Here is a 22,682-nt window from a genome sequence, read left to right on the forward strand (position 1 = left end):
CCACGACCTTTCACAAGTACGTATCATAAGATGCGAAGCGAAAATCATACCCCTGATTGAATGTTAGCGGCTGCTGTTTAAGACAGTCATGAGTGATTCTTACCTAGACCAAGCGCCCTAATTGACTTTTGATACAGAATTGTTCAAATATTATATATATACTTCGTTCAAAAAAAGGTATTGGACCATCTAACAACGTTTTGTTGGCGCGACTTGCATGCTGTGTCGTGATCTTTCTATTTACCGTGTCGCAGCTACCGTAAGATAAGAGGGGCAGCTCGATCCAGTCGTCGGCCCTCACGATAGCGGTCTGCAGTGCTGTACCAGTGCTTCCACACAAGGCCAGAACATCGAGAGCTTGACCATCGGGAGCCACCCCAGAGATAATGGTCCTGCTAGGTGAAGGATACGAGGTATTGTAATGTAAGCTAGCCACTGTGTCTGATCATGTACAAATAGGGGCCTTGTTGCTTATTGCTCGGCATGTTGACAGACACTTGCAGCCCTGCACCACGTCAAGGCGACTCGTCCCCATTTCCCCAAACGCCTCCCTGATCGACATGCGATCTGAATAGGCCCAGCGCTAGCTACGTGATTAACATTCACGATAAGGAGAATAGGAGCGGAATGTATTCCGGTTGTTGACGAGCAGCTGGATGCATTCAGAAGATCAGCACGATGACGGTCCAGGCACATAGTATCTATCCAATCGTGCTATTCTATAACCTTAAAAGACCCGAGTACACGCCCACACGCTATTTCCTGACTGCCGTGCACCGAATCGTTGAGTGTAAGTTTGCGCTCAAGCCAGAGTCAAGTATCGCGAGCAGCCACGGGGCATCAAATCGACTCAAATCCTAGATCGTAGGATGTATGCTGTTAGCAAGTCGCTATCGCACAGCGCCTGCGATTACACAGCTCGAGTGCGCCTGATCTTCTTGTCCATGCCAGTTCTAGCCGTCTTGGAGGCTGGATCTTCCTTCTCATCGCCATCATCGTCGGGCTTCCTCCTCTTGGTGCCCTCAGACTTTCGTGCCGAATAGTGATCGTCCTTGCCAGTCCTTCTCTTCTTGTAAGTACCCTTGGAGTCGCCACGATCTGCATCGGACGCGCCACCTGAGGGGCTCTTACGATCTGTGCGCCCCGCGGTGGAGTCATTAGAGCGACCAGAACCACGACCGGCAAAGCCTGCGTCACGGCTCGAAGCTCGCGTACTTCCTCCACGACTCGTCTTGCCTGCAAGGACTAGAGAGGCGTCACCATCAGAGTCGCCGTCAGAGTCGTCATCCGAGTCATCACCTGAGCTGTCCACCGTCTCATCGCTGACGTGACCCAAACCGTCTTCTGTCTTCTCGATCTTTGGAAGCTTTACTCGAGCAACAACACTCGATTTAGCAGGACCAGCGGGAAGCTCACGGAAGAAGCGCGTAGTATCGATCTTGTCTCCATTCGGCAGCGTGCGTCGCAGGTTCTTCTTCTTTGACATCTTGCCTCCAGGTCGCAGGAACTCCCCTGCCAACAGCAACATGTTGTATGGGACCCGGCGGTCATCTTGGCCTTGCTCAGACAAATGAGCCATCGCCTTCAAGGTAATGTTGTGAGGATGATGCTTGTATTTTGGTCGACAGGCAAAGTTCATCAGCTTGGTGTACACGGAGTACGTTGGATGCTCTGAAGTGCTGACAGGATCCCAGTGGCCACCATTTGGTGCGATCTCTGAGAAGAACTGCTCCAGTAACCACAACAAATCGCTCGGTTGAGCGGGCAATCCTGGCTGGGCCTTACTCTTCATCTGATCCCAAGTAGCTTTGAGCTTTAGTACCTTGGCAGGGAATAGCAGACTTCGACAAGATGAGTACTTGTCGAAAAATTCCACTGGAAGGGACCCCTCCAATTGCTTTGAAGTGTCGGGCGAGTGCTCAGACATGACTTCGTCAGCAAAGACGCTCTGCGTCACATCTTCCCAATGTTCTACGAACGTAAGCGCACCGTCCAGGCTCACAACCGACATTGCGAGGAAGATCATAGAGATGGGCAAGGTAATGGTCTTGGCCTTCTTCGATGCTAGAGGAGCTCGAGTCCCAAGAGTGTTGCCATCAGCATCGCGAACATCAAGCCCGCACTTGTCGCTGTGCCAATGTCAGTATCATTAACCATTCGTAAAAGAAATTACACTTACAAATAAAGGAAACACTTTGTCGTGTTGTTGGCTAGGACAACATCGTCACTCAACGGGAGCGGAGCGATCTCCCAGGTTGTGCCATCCTCCTCCTTCCAGGAAAGCTTGTAGAACTCAGGCCTACCTGAGATGTTGGAATCCTCTTCAATTGACAACTGCCATCCTCCCACGGAATCCTTCACCACGGTAACAGCCGTGCTGTATCGGCTACGCCTCGCAGCACGAAATGACTTCCGAGGTACAATGTTGACAGGCATCTTCATCGTCGGAGCCTTACTTCGCTTGGCTGCAGCCTCGCTGTAAGCTTGGTGGCAGTCTGCATACTCCTGCTTTGCTCGGCTGAGAGTGCGGCCAAACTCAGTGGTCGGCCCTGCCAATTGATTGATTCGGACGATGATTTGCTTCGCGTACTCCTCGCGGCTGACAGGCATACCCTAGCTAGCAATCTGCAATGCACACGACATCGCACACCAGGCTACCGCAGCCGTGAGAACAAAGACTCGGGTAGCCTTATCCTTGACGATTCCGCCACGGCTCAAGAAACCGGGGTGGAAAGACGGAATGATAACGGTAGCTGACTCCGGGTTGTTGTCGGAGTCCTTGCCATCGAAATGACCCAAGTAGGGCACGCCACGGGGAAGAGCTACACCAGGAGTACGACACGCCTTCTTCCAAGATGCAAATGTTTGGGCGTTAGTCAAACCAAAGTTGCATTGAGCAGCGAAGAGTTGCTACGACAGTCAGTCCTTGCGCTTGCGCTCATTGGTACTAGATCAAACTCACCTCCTCACCATAGGTGAACACAATCATTGGACGTACGGCATTCATGTACCGTCCCAGGAGTTCTGACGCCTTGGCCGAGTCCTTGTCTTCCTTGCTGTACCATGGCCAACGGTCGACAAGAGGCAAATAACCGTCTCTAGCAAGCTGCTTGAACTTTTGTGGATCCACAGACTCAAGAGCTGTAGGTCCCTCCCAGCTAGCAAAGTGGTTGTAAATGTAACCAACGGCCTCCGCTGACCGTCCACCTGCCTCCCAGAAGCTGTCTTCGGAGCTGTCGTGGCCCTCGCCAAGGTCAGATGCAACAGTAACCATCACGGCTGACCCATTAGGCAACATTGAAGGTGTGCCTTGGTCACGAATCATGGCCTCGGTATGTTCGTTGAATGCTTTGTTCTTGGTCGTGCTGGGGTTCTTGTCCACATACCTACGCACATCCGACGCGTACTTGCGGATGTCCTCGGTTTCGGCAGCAGTGCAAGACCGAGTCTGGCTGTACAGTAGTGCAATCGTCTGAGACTGCAAAAGTTCAAAGTTGCGGCGATCCTCGTTGTAAAGCGTGATCACGTCTTTGCCTCCTGCCTGGGTATTTAGTGAGCAATCTCGGAACATAGCGATGAGAATTTGCTCGCGAAGATCGGCTTGCTCTCGCGAGACCGTCTCAATTGCCCCAGCCACGGAGTGGACCTTGATAGCACGCAGAACTTTCCTACCCTCCTCCGACTGACCAAGTGAAAGCATGAAACGGCCGAAGAAGGTTTCGATGCTCGAGTACATGTCTGAAGTGTGTCGCACCCAAGGGCTGTCCTTGGTTTGGCCACAGTATCGCAACGTAAAAATTGTCTCGTCATCCATCTCTTCTTCGATGCGCTGCTGCCAGTAGTGAACACGCTCTAAGGTGTTGTAGCCTTGCTCAGACATGTCGTTCAAGATGCCTTTAAGCAGTGCGACGGGGACTTCAAGGGTACGGATGTACAGTCGATTGACAGCGCTATTGGGGTCGACTTTCGGTGAGTCTGCATTCCACTCATGCAGGAGAATGAGGGTTTCGAGCATTTCCTTAGTCAGAGAAAGAGGATCTTCGAGCAGCAGACGCCAGAAAGGTTGATCGGGGAGCCTAGGAGAACATTTTAGCACACGAGAAGATGGGTATCAGTAAACATGGCAACTTACGCTTGCGGCAGGCACCATGACATATGCATATGAGTATCGGATGGATGTTTGATGTATTCGGCCTGTAATCGGAGCTTCACGAGACCAACGACGAGCTGCCGCAGACCTTCCAATGTCTCGACGTTCTTGCGCACGACTGCAAGATTCAGCGACCCATGGCCGGGAACAGCCCGTGTGGAACATCCCTCAGGCTGATGATAGAGGACATCGTAATGATCGTTATCGCTTGCAGTACGGCGCACCTTGTCGAGCAGCTGTTGAGCATTCCGCTGGTCGCGATCCGTGGCGATCCTGCGAGACATGTTGATAGAGAGAGCAGAAATCGATGCGATCAATCGTTCCGCTCTAAAAAGAATAGTAAGCATTCTATTCGAAGCATGTGGCACGTATTCGGCGGGGTAGCTGCGATCTGGGTCATACTTACAACTGTCTGTTGTGTCGCTAGGCTTACAAGAGATATGTGTGGGGTGAGAGGTCTCAGGATTGAGACATTGAGGAGCGGGCGGTGCGGTAGGGGCGACGGGCTGCGCTTTCAAGAATTTGTGCTTGCATGGCCTGTTCGCGCCAAGCGGAGTCGCAAGTGAAGGGCCCTGTCATGTGCCTTAGTGGCTTGTGCTCATCCCAAGTACTTTGGGAAACCTCCACACCTCGATAGCTCGGTAGAACTACACAAATATGATTCAAACTTCATCATCCTAGTTCCTCACAGACCCGTTACTGACACAACAACAAAAACAACGCGGATCAATCAACTCCTTGGCCAGGATCTACGAAACAATGTGATTCCAAGTGTCTCTGGCCAGTTCGAAGGTTGGGACGGGACAAGCTTGTTTCGGCTCCTGGAAAGCGCCCGTTTGACGATGAAGTGTTATCGAGATAATTAATATATATATGTATAGTTGACAGCCATCGCATCTTATCGTGCATGTTCATCTCAGTCAAGATGTTCAGCAACATCTCGATGATCGAAGCGTGGGATTGCGCCAGGATTATTATCAAGCAAGCACGCTGTAACCGAGGTCTGCCGACACAGAGCTCGTGTACGCCTGAACTTGTCGGCACCTTCCTCATCGACCTGACAATTAACAAAGTTTACACATCGTCCTGATAGATACAGCGATGAGACCACATACTCTAGCTCTTGCACATCCTATGTATTTATCCTCTCCAATGACTGAACTCTCGGAGAGCCATGCGAGTTGGGTCAGAGACTTTGATACAGCGAGATACCGGGGAATAGCTGCACGTACTTTGGAGTACGCCAGCCTGACCACCTTCTTCAATGCGAACGACTGTACTGAATCCCGTTCTGGATTTCATTTGGGGGCCGTATTTTCTGTTCAGTGATTCTTCATGCACAGCCTGGTTGGTGCAGGCAGCAATGAGGCCGACAACGCCACACCTGCAGCTGTGGGCGAACCATCAGCCTTCGCTTCACTCAGCTCAGCTCCTCAGCTAATCATGCGAATAGTGATGAAACGGACCTCTCTTGCAGCCTTGTGCCTGCTTCTAACCGGTGAATGCGAGGATTGCGACATAAAAGCCTGCCTCTCAGCCCTCTTCCATTTCAACCATCTCTTTCCATCCTCCTTTCATTCCACCAGTGTTCTGCGTTTTTATGAGCTCTTACACCGACGACGAGTGGACTCTTCTCAATCCCACCGCACCGCCTCAAGCAGATATGGATACCAGCGCCCACGAACTCCCCAGCACGGCTGCTGCTCCTGCCCGTGACTGCACCATCAATGTCAAGGCTGATGCCGACGCAAAGAAACACAACGACGACTGCACTTGCGAGACAAAGCCAGCGCTCGTCCGCAAAGACAGTATCGAGTCCTTCGATGAAGATTACCGCCGTCCGCGTCGTGCTGGTCGCGTTCCCCCTCCTCCTCAGCGTCGGTACACCCCATCACCACACCGATACTACCCGCCACCGAACCCCTTCTCATACCAATCCTCTGCAGTCAACTCGTCGACCCAACTGCTCGACAAAGTCGGCAAGGAAGACGGCATCGTCGAATTCCCGCCGCCTGCTGTCCGCAACGTCTACCTGACCACCTACCCCTTTGGTGACAAAGATGTGAAGAAGTGGTCCTGGCTATTCGCCTCAGGCGTCGAGGACGAGTACGTCGCGCAGAGCACCCGCGACATGAACGGCGACATGCCCAGCGTCGAGCGCGTCCGTCAGCGCCGCGGCGAGTTCCCCATCTACGATCCTGCAAACATCGACATTCCGTCTGTGTATCTGTCGCGGGCTCTCGATGTGGAGGTCGTCCCCGAGGACACCAAGCACAACGTGCGCTATCTTATCGTCACGCAAAACCGTCACCGACCTGCGGGATGTAAGCTGATTGTCGCCGAGTCCAGGAAAGCAGCGGGTGTTTTGATTTACTATGAGATTCTGAAGGGAGACTCGGTTCTGTTTATGGGCGCTACGGTGCACCAGTGCAAGACTGTCCATCCCAAGAAGTACAAGAAAGTAAATAGCCTGGAGGAGGCCATCAGTATCCAGGAGGAGGGTTTCGTTGGTGTCATCTGCTGAGCTGAGATATCATTCTGTTGCACGCTAACTGTTCCTCGTTCCTGCACCTTCGGGCTCTCACTCTCTCTGTTCTGGGTCTTACCGCACCAACGTTATGATGAGATATATGATAATGAACGTTTACTATACAATCAGCCCTGAGCTCGCACTTCCACAACTCTCATTCGCTAAATTGATGCTGACTCGGTGAAACCAACCCCAGAACCTACGTCAGCCGGAGCGGCCCCATAGCACCCTCACCACCACCGACCAAACTATAAAGACCCCCAGCAACAAACCCCCCACCCTTCCACCCCACCCCAACCATGGCGCCCCTCAACGACATCCAAAAAGCCTTCCTCGCGAGCCTCCCCCCCTTCAACGCCTCCCACACCTCCACCCACCCCGCGAGCTGCCACTGCGGCGCCGTCCAATACACCGTGACCCTGTCGCCACCACTGACGCAGCAGAAAGTGGGCAGTTGCAACTGCACCATCTGCACGAAGAACGGGTACCTGCTGCTGTACCCACGGCGCCAGGATGTGGCCATCCACCACGGCGAGCAGGCACTCAAGTCGCACAGCTTCGGGCCGAAGCAGCTGCTGCACCAGTTCTGTGGCGAGTGTGGGAGTAGCGTGTGGTTTGACCCGCGGCTGAAGGGGTTGGGGGAGGAGATGCCGGATTTGCTGGGCGTGAATGTAAGCCTTGGGCGCTTCGGTTGTGCGGTAGGGGACTGACGAGGGTAGGTCCGTATGTTGAAGAGTGTCAAGGTGGCGGAGTTGGATGTTGTGGCGTTTGATGGGTACAACAACTATCCGTTCATCGGAGACTCGACGCATTTGAATACGCCATAGTGCTTCTTGGTCATAGGACCGGATCGCTGTTCACACCTGCAGCTCAGAAGCCTGCAAAATTGCTCTTTCAGTTCGGTCTCACTGCGACTTTTCAGTACCTGAAAGTAGAAATAGAAGGATGGCGTGGAGCAAACATGATATTAATAGTCTTGTATTTAAAAGTGATATTTACATGCACCATAAATGAGTCGCCACTAGAAGATCTTCCGTCATGTAAGCTTCGAATGGAAACTCGTCCTACGCTGTCTCTGCTGACTGGGCTGCAACTGTGACCGAATTATTAGTAGCCTGCGTCTCTGGAATCTGCACTGTGCTTTTTTGTGCCACAACCCCTCGACCGTTCTCTTCCTGGACCGGTGTCTGATCCGATGCAGTGACCACTTCACCAGATGGTGTCTCAGTGTCATCATGCTCGTGTCCATTCGTAGAGGCTCCATCATCCATTTCAACGTCGCCGCCATTAGGAGTCTGAGTCTCCGCGACCTCGCTGCGCTCAACATACTCTTTCTTGACCCGCGGCGCGGCCTTGGTGGATTTGATTACTCGCGAACGTGGATGTGCAGTATGGTCACGATCCTCGTTGAACACCTGGTGGGCGTAGTCGTGCTGCTTCCGCGAGGAATTCAGCCCTTCCGGAAAAATTCTTCCGAGGATGTCGCGATGCTTCCTGCGTACGCTATCCGTAACATCCGGCTCATGAGAATCTCGCGAAGTCGGGCTTGGAGTGTCCAGCCCTGCAGGCGTTGTGTGACTGTATCCAGTAGGTGTGGACCCGGCCTCCGCCTCTCTTTGTTGCTCCTCCTTACGGGCGTGTACCTTTCTAAGATTCGCTGCGGATGACTGCGAACGTCTGTCTGGCCGGCCGTCTTTGCGGACTAATATCCCATCCTCATTACGGATAGGTTTTGATCTAGTCTTCTTAACTTCAATGGGCGAGTCTTGACTGTGGTAGACGGTACGAGGCCCAATCTCAGGGGTCCACTCATTCGAACGCTCCACTGACAAGGGTCCGCTACGAGGTCCAACGGCACCCCCACCGCGCCGCACAATACTTCTAGAATGGCCATCAATAACGCTTGGGCTGGCTTGCGTGTCCGGGATAGCTGTCCAATGATCTCGCTCCCAATCTGGCGTTCCCATGGAATATTCATGTCCCTGCATACTTTTCCGCACCCGCCCGCCCCTGCTGCCTGGTCCCCGGCCTCCTCTAGAGCCTCTGCCGCGGGCGGGACGCGACTCAGCCATGCGCTGAGATTCGGGTCGCCAGCTCTGATCCGATGGGCCCTCTTGTGTGCCATAAGGCGGGTAGGGCTGTGTCGGTGGTGGTCCTGGATGCGCACCTGGGTGCGGTCCTGTGAATGGTCCCGGTTGCGTTAGCGGCTGCGAGGCAACCACAGGCTGCGTCTGAGATAGCAGCATGTGCGGTGGCTCGATAGGAGGCTGTGACGGAAGGCTATCCTGAGACCCTCCGGTCACGACCAGTTTGGGACGCTTTGGAGACCCAGGTGCTGAGCTTGTATTCTGATGCGGGCTATTTGTAGCGCTCTCATATGTGCGCTTCACTCCAGCATTCACCGTCGCCCATCCATTCTGGGCAGGAACAGGCTCGGGTCTTTGAGCGCTTTCTGGAGGCATCGTAGCGGCGGAGTTCTCGTGAACAGGCACAACCTGTGGGTTGGATGTCGGCCGAGCGGGTGTCTGGAACACATGGACCGGAGGCTGAGGCGGTGGTAAGGGCGCGGCGTGCGCTACCTGTACTGGTTGCATAGGCTGATGTGCGGGATATGTTAGCTGTGGATGCGGCTGGCGAGTGGGAGCCGACTCGGACTCGAGCCTTTGCACTTTGCCACCCAGGATAGACACAAGGTCTCTCAGTGTTTCGAGATCGGTCGTCCTGTGCGATATGTCTCCGATTCGTCGAGCCATGAGCTCAAGAGCGTCATCTTGAATGGGCTGCATTACGTCGCTCGAGCGCCGTGCGCTTTCTGTCCTGGCGACGTGCACTTCGTGCCCAAGACCGACCATGGTCTGGCGGCATTCTGTAAGCTCTCGGGCTAGCTGATTTACAGTGTCGCCTAATCTGCGCAACTCTTGGTCCTGCCGCTGCAATTGACCCTGGAACTCACTGCGAAGACTGCTCTCGATCTGCCTCACAATCTCAGCAGACTCCACCTGAGTACGTGACTGAGCAGCCAGGACGCTGGTGTTCTGCGAGATTTGTGTCTGCAGGCGCTGAATAGCATCAAAGCGCACGTCGCGCGGATCCCGAGGATACTTGTGACCGTCGCTGTGGCCGTTGACAGCTGGCTCTGGCTGAGGATTTCGGATTGAGCTTCCGATAGTGTGTACAGATGGTAGCTGCGCTGGTTGCGGAGATGCCTGCGAAGGTGGTAGTAATGGAGGGCTATCCGAGCTTGCAACGCTCCGGTTGACAGGTGAATGTGCCGTGACCACTGGCGGCGGCAGAGTCACTGGCTGCGGTAGAGACACATTCGATTGCAATGATTGGCGTACAAAGTCCCGAGGTTGTGAGTACGGGCGCTGTTGCTGCAGCTCGGGTTTGGTCCATAGTGGATGCGAAGACGAGAGAGGTGTTTCGAACTCCATCGTATCCGGGGTGGTCTCGACTCGTGTGGGGGATGGGCTTTTCGACCCTTCGGAGAGTACCAGATCAGGAGCCACGTTTTCCTGGGGCTTTACGGTGATCGTCTTGTTTGGGGATACCTCGCATCGCAGTTCGATGTGTTGGAGCTTGAAAAACTCCCGACCACTTTAAGTCTAGAGTCAGTAAGGCCAAGTATGTGCAGAGCATTACGCAATGACGAATAGAAGCGTTGTTGTCAATTCGAGGCCAAGTACTAAAGTTCGGTTGCAGCGCATGGGTATTAAAGGAGTGGGCCGGGTAAGGGTGGAAAGCTCCGTTGGGTCTTCAAGGAAAGTGCGTTGCGACTCACCGAAATCGTTTCCCGCCTGCAGGTGTATCAACGACTATAAAACCAAGATGGTTGCTGCAGCCTGGACAGCAGGTTAAGTCTATGGTACTACCGCGTGTCAGCGATGTGCCAAAAACATATGAAGAAAGTGCGGGCCGAGGGTTTAATACTAATTATGTGTAGGGTGGAGATAATCTGAGATGGCTAGTGCATACGCGCCAAAAGAATTTTAATACAATGTACCGGACCATTGTGATTGGTGCCAGGATATGGCCATTAATGCTAGGGCATTATCGGGTGCTTGACTGGGAAAGGCAACTGTGCGACAATGCAAAATAGGGCCCAGATTGGGAGGGAGCATATGCACTTACCATCCTGCTAATTCTGTTGAATCTGACGCTGATTTTCGCCAGGCCGATGTCCGCAACAGGCTTCTGTAAGACCCAAGCAACGCAGGGCTGAAGTAACTGCTGGTGACCTTGTGCCACGAGTTGTAAAACTCGCCAATCTTGCCACTGCATTCTTTGCAGAATGCTGAGACTGAGCGATTGATTAACGTTTCAGGTTGTGAAGAGCCTTCCGGACGGGGAGAACCCTCATCAGCACCCTCGGCTACCTCGCCAACATTTGCGTTCGTGGCAATTGCAGTCTCAGGTACGGTAGATACTAGGTGAGACGCTGATCGCCGCCGTTGATGCGTTTTGATCGTGTCACGAGCCCGGGATCGCCGTCTCGTGCCTGCCATGAGATGTGTTCCTCGCTTGAACCTTTCTAATCTTGAGTAGTGTTGGAAGGTTTGAGTTGTACTGTAGCACGTAGAAAAGGGCCGACGACCTAGAGATGAGGAAAGTTGGCGCGGGCCGAAGTAACCGATCTTACGTGCAGATGCTCTCACTAGAACAGCGATAGTGGTTTAACGTTACGGGGATACGATCGAGTAAAGGCCGTATCGGTATTACGACATACGTGTGAGAGATGTTCAGCGCTCCCAAATGGTAAGCATACAGGCAGATGCGTGCAGCGTCAAAGTACAGAAGTGAGGGCAATTTGGCGAGTTGCTATACGAGATTGAGGGATTGTTGGGATCCGGAAAACGAGAAGGGCTTGCGCCAGGAAGCAGCCGATGGAAGCTCAGAGAGGGAACGGGTGTTAAGATTAGCAGAAGTTAAGGACCTAGCGTCTCTTACCTGATGCGCTAACTGGATAGACGCATTCAAACACGAAAAAGAGCGCACTAATCTGGCTCTACCGGCTTATGCGGTTCCAGAACCTGGTCAATATTCATTTGCTCACAATGCGTTGCCTATCGTCATTCCTAGTCATCATTAAGCTACCTGTTATCTTGTGGATGTCGTATGATCCAACGCAGAGCCGTCATTGGGGCGCTAACCGGTATACCCTATCATGCGTTATTGCATCAATAACTGAATTCGTCGACCTTCTGGTTGATTCACGGGCCTGCGTCCCAGAGTTGCACCCAGCATTTACTTTTGCGGCACATGCCACTTACGGCTCGACTAAGCACCGATGTCATGTGGCCACACGCAAGGGATAACACCTATTATGGTGACCAACAAAGAATCGATAGGACGCTTGCCGCGCCAACACTGTGCTTTATATGGAACTGCTGCTTATGCTAACGCGCTTGGCCACACTTGAATCCTCGTCAGGCCCGCGCAAATGTCTTGGAATACGGCATAAAATACACTTACCTTGCTAAACGCCATGCTATGATAAGCGATGATGCTCATGGACAACACTCGCTTGCTTTGGCACATAACCTCAGCTTGAAACCCATGTGCTACTGCGCATGTAGCACAAGCTAGACACAAATAATTGCATCTTATTTGACGACAATAAACCCAACACCGTTGCGAGCATCCTGGCAGGCTTGTGATAGGGCCTGCACCTCGGTGTCCGTCCACTTGACGGTCAAATTATCCCAATTCTTCGTGGCGTACTCGCGACGGTACTGCTGCTGCATCGCTTGCAAACGTCGGATTTCTCTTGGGTCGCCTGTACCACTATACACAATGAGTGCTGTGCAGCGTGGTAATGACTCGTAAATCTGTGTGATGTGATTGACGGTTTTCGCAACGGCATCGCCGAGCTCAGGGCCGTTGACTTCAACTTCGTCTTCTCCATCCTTCAGGAGCCCTAGCCTCTGCAAGGCGTTCTGTCGGATGAGCTCGACATCTGCAGTCTTCGCATCGTCCCACCACCCACGAGCGAGCTCCAATTCACGGAGACGCGCCCAGACGAAATCTACTTTGCAGATGGCACCATCTTTGGCCTCCATTGCTCCTTTAAGAGCGCTGTCGATAGCTTCAACAACATCGTCGTCCGTCTTGCATCCTTTTGAAAGCTGTGCCTGGCCGCCATGCCCACGTTGTGGCTCACCCCAATCAATCACGGCTCCCGCTCGAGTCTCGCTCGACTTCGGCCGTGGCGTGCGCCCCAGTCTCTTGAAGATAGATTCCGCATTTGTGTCGCCAGATCCCCACCTAGGGCCCTTTTCGCACTTCTGTTTGACCAGGTCAAGACATGTCTTTGAATCCTCAACACTATCATGACCGCTGGTGCCTTTCTGAACTTCCCGGTGAAGGAATTTCTGGGCAAGCCACTTTAGCGATTGCTTGTATGGCGGTCCGCGAGGGTGAGGAAAAAGAATGCCAGTGTCGATGATGAACGGGTGCGTAAGTTTCATTGCGTTGAGGTCGGAATTAAGTGAATGCCCGACGAGGATGGTGCGCGGAGTGATCAGCTCCAGCAGCTCCTTCTGTATGTCTGACAATGTGGTCGTCACGTTTTCGAGCATGGCTGGTGTGATACCTGACCACTGAGTCAGGTAGTCTTTTATGGGCACGTCGGGCTTGACCAGTTTGTCCATTGCCACAGTACCATCCCAGTTCAGGAGACTGATTCGGGTCAGTACCAGCTGGTCGTTCTCGGCTTTGCACATCTCGCAATCGATTGAAATGACATGGCGTCCGGCGGTCACGCTGCCTTGCTCAATCTCGCTATCAGGCACTTCACCATCTTCCAGGCTTGCAACATTGGTGTCTACCCAACCGTCGTCCGCAGACTGACCGCCTGCCTGCCTCTCCTTGTATGCCGCCGCCTTTGACTCCGGGGTCAAAAACCAAGCTGGATGGAGTACATATTCGTTTTCTTGTTGATCTGCAAGAGTCGCAATATACTCAGTGATTTTTGTACGCTTGTTATCCCAGTGCTTTGAATTTTGTGGCATGGGGCCTTTGTGGCCACCGTTCTTCTTCATCTGCTTCTCCTCTTTCGATTTTGGGATTTGAGAGGTCAGCATAGTATGGATTGGCGAGTGCACCCTGATAAACTGATTACCACGGTGTTCGCCCTGAGCTTTGATCGGCCAAACATGCTCAAAGATGTCAGACAGTGGTTTCAACACAGCAGGCAGCTTGTTAGGTTTCAGGGTCGCTGGATAATACTCGTTGTCTGCCATACGCAAGTATTTGGACTTTTGGTTTTCTGCCGTTGTGATCTCTTGGGAGTTGTGAGCAGTCCCGGCTGACGCTTGATCAGCAGCTGCCGTGTCTACGTCCATAGCTGTGGCATCATCCAATGGAACTTTGCCGGTGAACATGCCTGGCTCCAAACCGGGAACCATCAGCATGACAACCTGGCGAATGCTCCCGCGACTGCGCACAGATACCCATTGAGGTGCGTTGCCATCTGCAAGCAGGTACAGCACCAAAGCCTGCAGATCTGTAATCTTCACGTGCGATTGCAGCCGGGCATGGTGCGAATGCTCGATGGCAGGGTAGTTTCGCTCAAGCTTGCGCTCTTTGCGTCGCTCCTCCCTGGGCAGAGGTGTATCTTTGGGCGCGTCGTCGCCAAGTTCTCTAATCGTCGAGAAGGGGTTTTTCGAAGGGGCTGTATGTTCTCCTAGCTTCTCGCCATCTGTTGCGAACGGGTTGGCGAGAAGTCGAGCGTTGGCAGACTGTGGGTCTTGCACACCAGCGCCTGAGCCTGGGCGGCTGCCACGAGAGTTATCGGAGTCTGCACGCTCCTTTCTCCTCCTCTTGGAGCCGCCAACTAGGGTCCAGCTTTCGTCTTCCTCGACTGTACCTGATGTCGCATTAGGCTGCTGCTCGCCCTTCAATTGCGCGAGTGTCGCACCGAGTCCGACATCGACGAGATCTTCCTCATTACTCCCGCGCTTTCGTTTTGTCATTTCGTCAGGCATGCGACGGGCATGAGGTGGTGTTTGTGAGGTATGTTTCGAGCTCTGGTGTCGAGAAATGTTTCGAGTAGCAGCAGCTCTAGCGCCGCACTAGCGTATCGATAAACATGACGTGCATGGAGCATGAGCCTAGGGGTCTGTTCAATCGCATGCGGAAATATTTACCTACCTACTTTATTCTGGTCTATTCCCCGTTACAGTAATTACGGCATAGCGCAAATCATACTCGCATGCGTCTGCAGAGATGGTCATTGCAGCTAGACCCCTGACTAGTTCTGTATACGGAGCAATGAACCGAAAGCACCTGTCGCATTTGTAAATGCCCATTCCACGGCGTGAACGCGTTCTTCACACCACCACAGTCTCTCCAATATCACACAACCCTACTTCCTTACCCCACGTATATCCTTCAGCTTCTGCGCCCTTCTTCCACCGCTCAGCCGGCTCCAGCACAGGCTCATAAGCCGCTGAGTACGCACCCCTCAACGTTCCATAGTGCATGCCAATACTCTTCCTACTCCTCACGTCCTTATGAATCGACAACGAGTCTTCCGGGCTCGAGTGCTGCCCCGACAGCACCGATCTCGGTTTAAAACAGCCGATCGGTAGGAGCGCGAGATCAATCGGTCCGTACAGCTCACCCACTTCTTTGAACGCGGGGCACGGCGGGTACGGTGCGTCGTGGTGCGAGAACTGCTCGTCGTGTGTGACGTGGCAGTAGCCTGTGTCGCCAGCGAAGAAGAGCTTCTTGCCGCTTGGCTGCGCTTCGCGGAGGACCCATGAGCACCACAGTGTGCCGTCGAAGTTCCAGGGTGTGCGGCCGGAGCGGTGTTGCGCGGGCGTGCAGACGAGGTCTACGGAGCCTGCTGTCTCGGTCTGCAGTGTGATGCCGTTCCACCAGTCTAGTTCCGTGACCTGGTCCGCTTTGATGCCGACGCCGAGGCCGGTTAGCACTGCCTTGACGCCTAGACCACAGAAGAAGCGCAGTTCGCCGTTTTGTTTCGCGTTGAGTTTCTTGAGTGAATCTGAATCGAGGTGGTCGTAGTGATCGTGGCTGATGATGACAGCGTCGACGTCCGGGAGGTCATTGATAGCGCATGGCGGAGGCGTGAAGCGTACAGGGCCCACCATACCTGCCTTTCTGTCAACAATCATCTTGGTGGAGACCTCGTCATGACTTACCGTAGGGGCCCACTCTGTTGCTCCAAACGGGGTCTATTAATATACGCGCTCCTCTTTCAGCTCCTTCCTGTCGGCTTGTTTCCACCAGGAAGCTGGCGTGCCCGATCCAGGTTGCCTTCAAGCCATCTTGCTCTGCACCAAAATCAGGCTTGCGAATTTGAGGTAGGCCAGCACGATCCTGCGGAACAGGAACGAAGTTCTTCGGGGTATTGAATCGAGTGCGAATAGCACCGACGAAGCCAGACGTCCCGTATGATGGCCACGGATTCTTGAATCCAGTTGGTGGGTTTCCAATGTGGTGTGCTGTGGTGAACTTCTCGGGTTGCAGCGGCGGCAGCGCGCTCACGACGGATTTGGGTGGCATGACAACTCCGCCCTGAGTCCAACGCCTAAAAAATGACGGGCTTCAGCAAACGCGGTTCGCGCAGGCATGGCGAGACTGGCAGTGATGTTATGGTCAATGAGGTCGGAGATAGCGGGCTGAGCGTTCGCGCGCCGGACTGTGAGAGTGACCGACTGCCGTTCCAAAACACCAGACGTCAGGATTACACCAACCTGTTGGCAGCCCTTCACTCTCTTCTTGACCTCAACCTCGCGCTCCGTGCCTGCTCAAAGAAATTATTTAGTGAAGTTCACCTCGCGCCCGTGTCGCCCGTTCGGCAACGTCATGGGCAAGGCTTCGGCCTCCGCTGTCCACCTATCTCCCCACGTTTGCGCCTCCGTTCTCTCCAACCCTCAAAGCAGTCACCTGCCCGCGACACGGCTCTCATCTCGAGCTGAGGCCGACCGTCGCCGTCGAGCCGTCCCCAAAGTCATGCAGCCCCGGAGACGGCATCTGATGTGTACAAGCATTAGAGCACCGCTTGGGTAGCTTATCTCGCCCGCACCCAATCAACGTCGCACGTGAGATCAATCGACACCTTAGCCTCCCTGCAGGTACTCCGGGCGGCGAAGAGCGACGCAGGCTCGAGAGCTTCACCGCGGTCATTTACACTCACCTGCCGTATGCGGAAACGATTTTCCGACTGAATGTAGGCTGCGGGCAGATTTAAGTGCCCCGGCTCCCAGGTTTGTGGTAGGTTGTCATACTCTTCAATTGAGCAATTGTATCGCCCTTTGGCCACCCCAAGATGCATACTTCTTTCACCGCAGCTGGAGCCGCGGCTCTGCTCGCCAGCACAGCCCATGCCCAGCTCTACCCTGGCCAGAGCAACCTCAACCACACCTGCCAGCTCCAATCGCCGCTGCTGTCCTGCCCATCCCAAAACGCTTCAGACGTCGACTCGTGCTGCGTCGAGACCTTCGGCGGCCTCGTCCTCACCACCCAGTTCTGGAGCACCTACACCGGCGGCGAAGCCCAGGGCCAGTACCTCCCCAAGGATACTTTCTCGCTGCATGGTCTGTGGCCCGACTTTTGTAATGGATCGTACACGCAATACTGCGACCTCACACGGCAATACGACCCCATCCCGTCGCCCAACACCACCAACGGGCTGAAAAACGGCACCGCGGTGCCCGCCTACACCGGCCCCAACATCGGCACCTTCCTGGAGCCCTTCGGCCGCTACGACCTGCTCGACTACATGAACACATACTGGATCGCGCAGAACCAGGACAACCCAGGCTTCTGGGCTCACGAGTTCAGCAAGCACGCCACCTGCTTCAGCACCTTCAACGTGCCCTGCTACGGCCCGCTGTACCGCAAACACGAGGAAGTCGTCGACTTCTTCGAGACCGCGATCAAGTTCTACCAGCGCTTCCCGACCTACAAGTGGCTCAAGGCGCGCGACATCGTGCCGTCCAACAGCACACGCTACTCGTACACGGACTTCAAGTCCGCGCTGACCAAGAAGCACGGCAAGGTCCCGTTCATCGGGTGCTCCGGGCCAAGGTACAATGCCACCGAGGCCGGCAAGGGGTCCTTGGACAACGGCTACACCGTGCTGAGCGAGATCTGGTACTACGAGCATGTGTACGGCAGGCCGCAGGAGGGCAAGGCGGTCGCGGTCGATGCGAGTGCGTCGTATCAGACGAACTGCGCGAAGACCAAGGGCGCGGTGCTGTATCCGCTGAGGTCGAAGGGGTCGGAGAAGGTGCCTGGGGTGCCGTACAAGGGTTAAAAAGGAGATGTCGTACAGGGCTAGAAAAGAGATGTGTGTAGAGAGATAGGAGTAGTTTTTATAATGTAGAAAGAGCTATACCAATCCACCATCGTCAGTCCCCACACAAGCCCTGAAAAACCCCGTGACTCGCTTTCCACGCACACAGCACCACACAAAGCCCGCACATCCTCTCTTATTCGTTTCATTTCATTTCGATTCATTTCGATTCATATCGATTCATCCATCCCTTCATCACCCACCCACATTCCCCTTCCCCTTCCCCATTCCCATTTCCTGTACAAACCCCCAATCCCAACACCGACACCAGCCCACGCCCCCCTCACCACCCCTCCTCCCACGCAAACCCACCCCCCCGCACCCGCCTCGTCCCAAAACAACACCCCGGCGCCGCGTGCCCGCCGTCTGCGTCCCGCGGGCCGCGGAAACGCGCGGGTTGGGAGAGGAGCCAGGTATCGTAGCGCGGGGGGTCTTCTGTGCGTGGAGTAGACGGTGGAGGGGTGTCTGGCGGACTGGCAGTGAGGCTATGCACGACAGGGTCTGTGACTTGGTCTGCGACAGCGTCTACGACAGCGTCTACGACCCCGTCCGCCCCCCCCTCACCCCATCCCGCCATCCCCCCACCACCCTCAAAACTCAAACTCGCCACGAAACGCCTCGACATTCATCCCGGGCCCCACCGTATCCGCCAAGTCCCTGCGCCCCATCTGGCCAAACACCCTTCTGAGCGTGTCGTACAGATTCGTGCTCTGGTTCTGGTGAATCATGTTATCGAGCTGGGACTCCGACACCCCGGACCCGACGACTTCGCGCGCCTTCTCCTTGCCCTCGGCCTCGACGACTTTGTGCATCGCGAGCGCGCCGAGCAGGTGCTGCGCGGCCTCGGTGAAGCAGCCGATGTTGATGCAGCTGACGCCGAGATTGTAGCGGGCGCGGACGAAATTCGGGCGCAGGGCGAGCGCGCGCGAATACGCGTCGATGGCCTCCTCGCTGCGGCCGGAGTTGGCGAGCGTCGCGCCGAGGCGGTTCCATAGCAGGTGCACCTGCGACGAGGAGTTGCTGACGCCGGACTCGGTGCTGGCGAGGGCCGCGCCGAAGCAGTCGACGGCTTTGTCGTATTCCTCGACGCCGTAGAAGAGCACGCCCAGCCCGACTTGCACGTCTGGGTCCATTTGCTCGCCTGTCGGGGAGAGCTGGGCGGCTTGGATGTACAGGTTTGTGACTTTTTCGTGCAGCAGGTGGCGGTCGGTGAAGCCCATTTCGGCGTCGGAGGAGAGGGGTTCTTTCATGAGCGAGGGGTATTTGGTGGCGAGCCAGCGCTCGAGGGTGCGGTAGGCGGTGGATTCGTAGCCCTCGTTTGTGTAGCTGACGGCCAGGCCCATGAGGGCTTCGAGGTTGTTCGGGTCCTGCTTGAGGGCGTGCTCGAGGGAGCGGATGGCGGGCGTCTCTTTCTCGTTCTGGGCCTGCGACTCGCCCAGCTTGACCCAGGCGGCGATGTGGTTGGGGTCTTTCTGCACGGCGGCCTCGAAGGCGAGAGCGGCCAGCGACAGGTTGCCGCCCTCCTCCATGATCTTCATGCCCTCCTCGAAGGGGTTGGTGACGTTCTTGAAGAAGTTCTCCTGCTCGAACAGGTAGTCGCCCATGGACGGGTCGCGGGCCGAGTGGGTGTTGAGCCCGTCGAAGCCCTCCCACTGGTCGAGGTCGCCCATGTGCATGCCGTCGGCGAAGGCGGCGTCGTCGACGAGGTGCCTAGCGCGTTGAGTCTCAGCTTGGATGCCCTTCCAGACCGACTCGAAGTCGCCAAAGTCGGCGTCGGCGTCTACTGACCTGTCCATCTCGTTCAGCTCCGCCTCGATGTTCTTGGCGGCCTCTGCGTCCAGCGCGTCGAGGTCCTGGTCCGTCTCCTCCAGCTGCTTGAAGTGGGCCTCCCAGTCTTGGTCGTCGAGCTCTACCATGCGCTCCTTGCCCTTGCCAGATGTCTGCACGGGCGGCTGGAAGTTCTGCTGGCCGTACGACGGCATCATGCCCATGCCGCCCATACCCATGCCCATGCCCATGCCCATGCCGCTGTACTGCATTGGGCGCTGGTAGCCCATCTGCGCGGACGCGGCGGGGCTCGCGGTGCGCTCGGCGGGGTTCATCTGCTGGAACTTGGCGAACTCGGCGGGGTTGAAGCCAGCCGGGCGCTGCTCCTGCATCGACGGCCCCATCTGCGGCGCCTGCAGGCCGGGGTCGAACTCGGCGGCCCAGGCGGGCGAGCCGCTGTGTTGTGCGCGCTCCAGCTCGCGGCGCATCTGCTCCATGGCGAACGGCGACGCGGGGCCGGGCCCCTGGGGCAGCTGTGCGTTCTGCTGCATGAACTCGTTCATCATCTGGCGCCATCAGCTGCTGCTCTCCCGCTCGCCGCGGTCAACGTACGCCGTCCTGCGGGCCCATCTGCTGGCTGCGCATGCCCTCCTGCATGCCGCCAGGCCCGCGTCCGACCAGGCGGTCGCGCTGCAGCGACTTGTCATCCTGCACGTGCTTGGTGAACTGGCTGAGCGGATTGGCGCCCGTCGAGCACTCTGCGCCGCCGAGGAACGACATGGCGGGGACGCGCCGGATGTGTGGGAGGTGGGAGATGGGAGGTGAGAGGTGGTATGCGTGTAATGCGGTCGTGGAATACCGGCCCGTGAAATGCTAGGACGCCGGTCAAATGCGGAAAAGGGACAGTCTATGGTGCAGGTGGAGAGTGCAGGCAAGAGGCAACACGTCCCAGCATATTGATCAGCAACTCGTGGATGGGGTAGCGTGGCGCGGTGGGGCTGCGGAGGGCGACCTCGGCATTGCATGTCCGCTTGTGGCAGTCGGACGCCACTCGGCTCGCGGGTATCTGCGAGTATCACCAGCAGTCGATACCCCCAGTAGTCAATGCCACCACCAATCAGTACTTCAAGAGTCATGTATTTCTTATAAGATTGTGTCAGGAGATTGTGTTAGGCTCATTTAATGGTATACAACCCCTCATGTACAGTAGAACAAGGTGACAAACGCCAAACACTCCTCTACTATGGTACATGCGCGCCTAGCTATCAACACAATATGGAAGAACAGGGTAGAAGATGGAAGTGCCGACGCCTCCGCCAGTCATGATTTTGAACTCGTAATGCAAATGCCACACTCTACTCGCGATCGCGACCCTGCGCCGAGTCGTTCCTGGAGGGCCTGCTCTCGCTGGACTTGCTGAAGTCGATGCGGAGCTGCCTGCCGTAGATGGTCTTCTCCTTGAGGATCTCCTTGGCCGCGGTGGCGCTGGCAACGTCGATGAAGTCGGCGTGGGCGAAGCCTCGGGGCTGGCCGGTCCTGCGGTCGATGGCGACGCGGACGTCGACCACGTTGCGAATGTCGCGGAAGAGGTCGTTCAGGTCCTTGTCGGACATCTCAAACGACATGTTGCCGATAAAGAGAGTCTTGGTCGGGGCGTTGGGCTGGTAGGCGCCCGCGCTGAAAGTCTTTGAGTTGGTCTTGGCCTTGTGGAACTGGCAGACAAGGTTGCGGCCCTCGAAAACCTGCATGTCGAGGTTTTCGATGGCCGTCTTGGCGTCCTCGATGTTCTTGAACTCGACGTATCCGAATCTGTTCGACTGTCAGTGTCGGCCACGCACCACTCGAACTCAGCACTCACCCTCTGCTCAGACCCCTGTTGTCGAAGACAAGCTTGACGTTCTCGATCTCACCGAAGCGCGAGAAGACGCGCTTGACCTGGTCGGCAGTGACCTCGTAGTACAGGTTGCCGACGTAGACGGTGTTGTTGGGCGGCGCCTGACTCTGCTCGCGGCGCTGGCCCCTCTGGGGCTTGTCGGCCGAGTTGGCAGCGGCCTGCAGCGCATCGATGCCGATCGTCTTCTCGGCATTGGTGGGCTCAGCCTGTGCGTCCTGCTGCACCGGGGTCAGGCCGTCCTCGGTGATGGGCTCAGCGATGGTCTGGGCAAAGTCCTCGGGCGCCTCCGCGGCGACCTCCTCCTTGGTCACGACATCGTCACTGGCAAATCGCCTCTGGAAAGCGGAGACGGTCCACTTCTGCTGTGTGCGGAAAGCAGGAGTGAATGTGGAGATGGAACGGGGCGCTGTGAGGAAGGCCTTGGAGGGCGTTGCGCTGATGGCGCGGACGGCGGAGCGGCGGAGAAGATACCTGGCGCAGTCAGCAGATGCCGGCGATGGTGGTGCAGAATGCTTACATGATGGCAGCGATGTTGTATGGGGGGTGCAAAGGTACTTGGTAGTCTGGAGGCGAGATGGGGAGCCCAAATTTTCGAAGCAACTTTGAGATGCTAGCGCGCAGCGCGTCAGTCCAAGCTCAGCGCGACGAATCAATGATTCCAGGACTCACTCCAGGTGGTCGACGCCCGCGTTGTGGGGTACATACAGAGCTGAATTACGCTTGCATCGATGTTGCAGCTCTATGATTCACGTAGAAGGTTGCTGGTGTGAGTGTTTGTTCACGTTCTGGTGCGAGTGTCTGTTCACGTGCTCAGCAGCGGGTGGAAAGAGTGCACCCTCAGCTCAGTGTAGTGAGTGTACACTGACAAACTGCATCATGTGCTGCTATCTCGATCGGCTACAGCTGGCAATCAATTGACGAGCGCATCGCTTCAATTGATCAGGTACGCCGGCAATCGCATACATATATCAGTGAGCTGCACTCGTGAGTGGCCCCGCGGCAGAGCTCGACCGTGCGG

General features: G+C 55.6%; 9 protein-coding genes across 9 annotated transcripts; 3 read left to right on the forward strand and 6 right to left on the reverse strand.

Annotated features, from left to right (window-relative positions):
* Positions 1–646: 646 nt before the first annotated feature.
* Positions 647–2,778, reverse strand: C7974DRAFT_149879 (uncharacterized protein). The gene is made up of 2 exons (XM_046135758.1): positions 2,180–2,778; positions 647–2,129 (listed from the first exon to the last, which is right to left on the reverse strand). Exons 1-2 carry the CDS (start codon positions 2,608–2,610, stop codon positions 911–913), a joined length of 1,650 nt encoding a protein of 549 aa, XP_045999112.1. The 5' UTR covers positions 2,611–2,778; the 3' UTR covers positions 647–910.
* Positions 2,492–4,694, reverse strand: C7974DRAFT_149749 (uncharacterized protein). The gene is made up of 4 exons (XM_046135756.1): positions 4,557–4,694; positions 4,133–4,477; positions 2,963–4,076; positions 2,492–2,910 (listed from the first exon to the last, which is right to left on the reverse strand). The coding sequence occupies exons 2-4, from the start codon at positions 4,432–4,434 to the stop codon at positions 2,614–2,616; spliced, it is 1,713 nt and encodes a 570-aa protein (XP_045999113.1). The 5' UTR covers positions 4,435–4,477; positions 4,557–4,694; the 3' UTR covers positions 2,492–2,613.
* Positions 4,695–5,750: 1,056 nt separating this feature from the next.
* C7974DRAFT_411348 (uncharacterized protein) lies at positions 5,751–6,674 on the forward strand (the record flags this gene model as incomplete). The annotated part of the gene is made up of 1 exon (XM_046143549.1): positions 5,751–6,674. The coding sequence occupies one exon, from the start codon at positions 5,751–5,753 to the stop codon at positions 6,672–6,674; it is 924 nt and encodes a 307-aa protein (XP_045999114.1).
* Positions 6,675–6,960: 286 nt separating this feature from the next.
* C7974DRAFT_390457 (Mss4-like protein) lies at positions 6,961–7,654 on the forward strand. Its single transcript, XM_046141466.1, has 2 exons — positions 6,961–7,351; positions 7,400–7,654. The coding sequence occupies exons 1-2, from the start codon at positions 6,980–6,982 to the stop codon at positions 7,505–7,507; spliced, it is 480 nt and encodes a 159-aa protein (XP_045999115.1). The 5' UTR covers positions 6,961–6,979; the 3' UTR covers positions 7,508–7,654.
* On the reverse strand, positions 7,655–11,577 carry C7974DRAFT_390461 (uncharacterized protein). Its single transcript, XM_046141467.1, has 3 exons — positions 10,812–11,577; positions 10,462–10,548; positions 7,655–10,277 (listed from the first exon to the last, which is right to left on the reverse strand). Exons 1-3 carry the CDS (start codon positions 11,183–11,185, stop codon positions 7,745–7,747), a joined length of 2,994 nt encoding a protein of 997 aa, XP_045999116.1. The 5' UTR covers positions 11,186–11,577; the 3' UTR covers positions 7,655–7,744.
* Positions 11,578–12,283: 706 nt separating this feature from the next.
* Positions 12,284–16,208, reverse strand: C7974DRAFT_308731 (beta-lactamase superfamily domain-containing protein; the record flags this gene model as incomplete). Its single annotated transcript, XM_046138187.1, has 4 exons — positions 12,284–14,321; positions 14,421–14,705; positions 15,042–15,795; positions 15,845–16,208. The coding sequence occupies 4 exons, from the start codon at positions 16,206–16,208 to the stop codon at positions 12,284–12,286; spliced, it is 3,441 nt and encodes a 1,146-aa protein (XP_045999117.1).
* Positions 16,209–16,844: 636 nt separating this feature from the next.
* Positions 16,845–18,215, forward strand: C7974DRAFT_149903 (ribonuclease T2-like protein). Its single transcript, XM_046135760.1, has one exon. It carries the CDS (start codon positions 16,975–16,977, stop codon positions 17,962–17,964), a length of 990 nt encoding a protein of 329 aa, XP_045999118.1. The 5' UTR covers positions 16,845–16,974; the 3' UTR covers positions 17,965–18,215.
* Positions 18,216–18,580: 365 nt separating this feature from the next.
* C7974DRAFT_332626 (uncharacterized protein) lies at positions 18,581–20,758 on the reverse strand. The gene is made up of 2 exons (XM_046139121.1): positions 20,383–20,758; positions 18,581–20,336 (listed from the first exon to the last, which is right to left on the reverse strand). The coding sequence occupies exons 1-2, from the start codon at positions 20,548–20,550 to the stop codon at positions 18,594–18,596; spliced, it is 1,911 nt and encodes a 636-aa protein (XP_045999119.1). The 5' UTR covers positions 20,551–20,758; the 3' UTR covers positions 18,581–18,593.
* A 129-nt stretch (positions 20,759–20,887) lies between these two features.
* Positions 20,888–22,610, reverse strand: C7974DRAFT_390469 (RNA binding domain-containing protein). The gene is made up of 4 exons (XM_046141468.1): positions 22,334–22,610; positions 22,182–22,274; positions 21,629–22,135; positions 20,888–21,579 (listed from the first exon to the last, which is right to left on the reverse strand). Coding segments are annotated over exons 2-4 (963 nt in total). The 5' UTR covers positions 22,184–22,274; positions 22,334–22,610; the 3' UTR covers positions 20,888–21,125.
* Between the last annotated feature and the right edge of the window lie 72 nt (positions 22,611–22,682).

This window comes from Boeremia exigua, assembly GCF_020726555.1.
Source record: "Boeremia exigua strain MPI-SDFR-AT-0100 chromosome Unknown C7974scaffold_4, whole genome shotgun sequence".
Taxonomy (NCBI): domain Eukaryota; kingdom Fungi; phylum Ascomycota; class Dothideomycetes; order Pleosporales; family Didymellaceae; genus Boeremia; species Boeremia exigua.

Coding starts and splice junctions, on each gene's coding strand:
- C7974DRAFT_149879 (XM_046135758.1), bottom strand. CDS start 2,610: ATGCCTGTCAGCCGCGAGGAGTACGCGAAGCAAATCATCGTCCGAATC. Junction 2,130..2,179: donor ACAAAGTGTTTCCTTTATTT/GTAAGTGTAATT, acceptor ACATTGGCACAG/CGACAAGTGCGGGCTTGATG.
- C7974DRAFT_149749 (XM_046135756.1), bottom strand. CDS start 4,434: ATGTCTCGCAGGATCGCCACGGATCGCGACCAGCGGAATGCTCAACAG. Junction 4,077..4,132: donor TCATGGTGCCTGCCGCAAGC/GTAAGTTGCCAT, acceptor ATGTTCTCCTAG/GCTCCCCGATCAACCTTTCT. Junction 2,911..2,962: donor TGTTCACCTATGGTGAGGAG/GTGAGTTTGATC, acceptor TGACTGTCGTAG/CAACTCTTCGCTGCTCAATG.
- C7974DRAFT_390457 (XM_046141466.1), top strand. CDS start 6,980: ATGGCGCCCCTCAACGACATCCAAAAAGCCTTCCTCGCGAGCCTCCCC. Junction 7,352..7,399: donor CGGATTTGCTGGGCGTGAAT/GTAAGCCTTGGG, acceptor TGACGAGGGTAG/GTCCGTATGTTGAAGAGTGT.
- C7974DRAFT_390461 (XM_046141467.1), bottom strand. CDS start 11,185: ATGGCAGGCACGAGACGGCGATCCCGGGCTCGTGACACGATCAAAACG. Junction 10,549..10,811: donor TCAACAGAATTAGCAGGATG/GTAAGTGCATAT, acceptor GACACGCGGTAG/TACCATAGACTTAACCTGCT. Junction 10,278..10,461: donor GCAGGCGGGAAACGATTTCG/GTGAGTCGCAAC, acceptor CTAGACTTAAAG/TGGTCGGGAGTTTTTCAAGC.
- C7974DRAFT_149903 (XM_046135760.1), top strand. CDS start 16,975: ATGCATACTTCTTTCACCGCAGCTGGAGCCGCGGCTCTGCTCGCCAGC.
- C7974DRAFT_332626 (XM_046139121.1), bottom strand. CDS start 20,550: ATGTCGTTCCTCGGCGGCGCAGAGTGCTCGACGGGCGCCAATCCGCTC. Junction 20,337..20,382: donor AGATGGGCCCGCAGGACGGC/GTACGTTGACCG, acceptor TGATGGCGCCAG/ATGATGAACGAGTTCATGCA.
- C7974DRAFT_390469 (XM_046141468.1), bottom strand. Junction 21,580..21,628: donor AACAGGGGTCTGAGCAGAGG/GTGAGTGCTGAG, acceptor ACAGTCGAACAG/ATTCGGATACGTCGAGTTCA.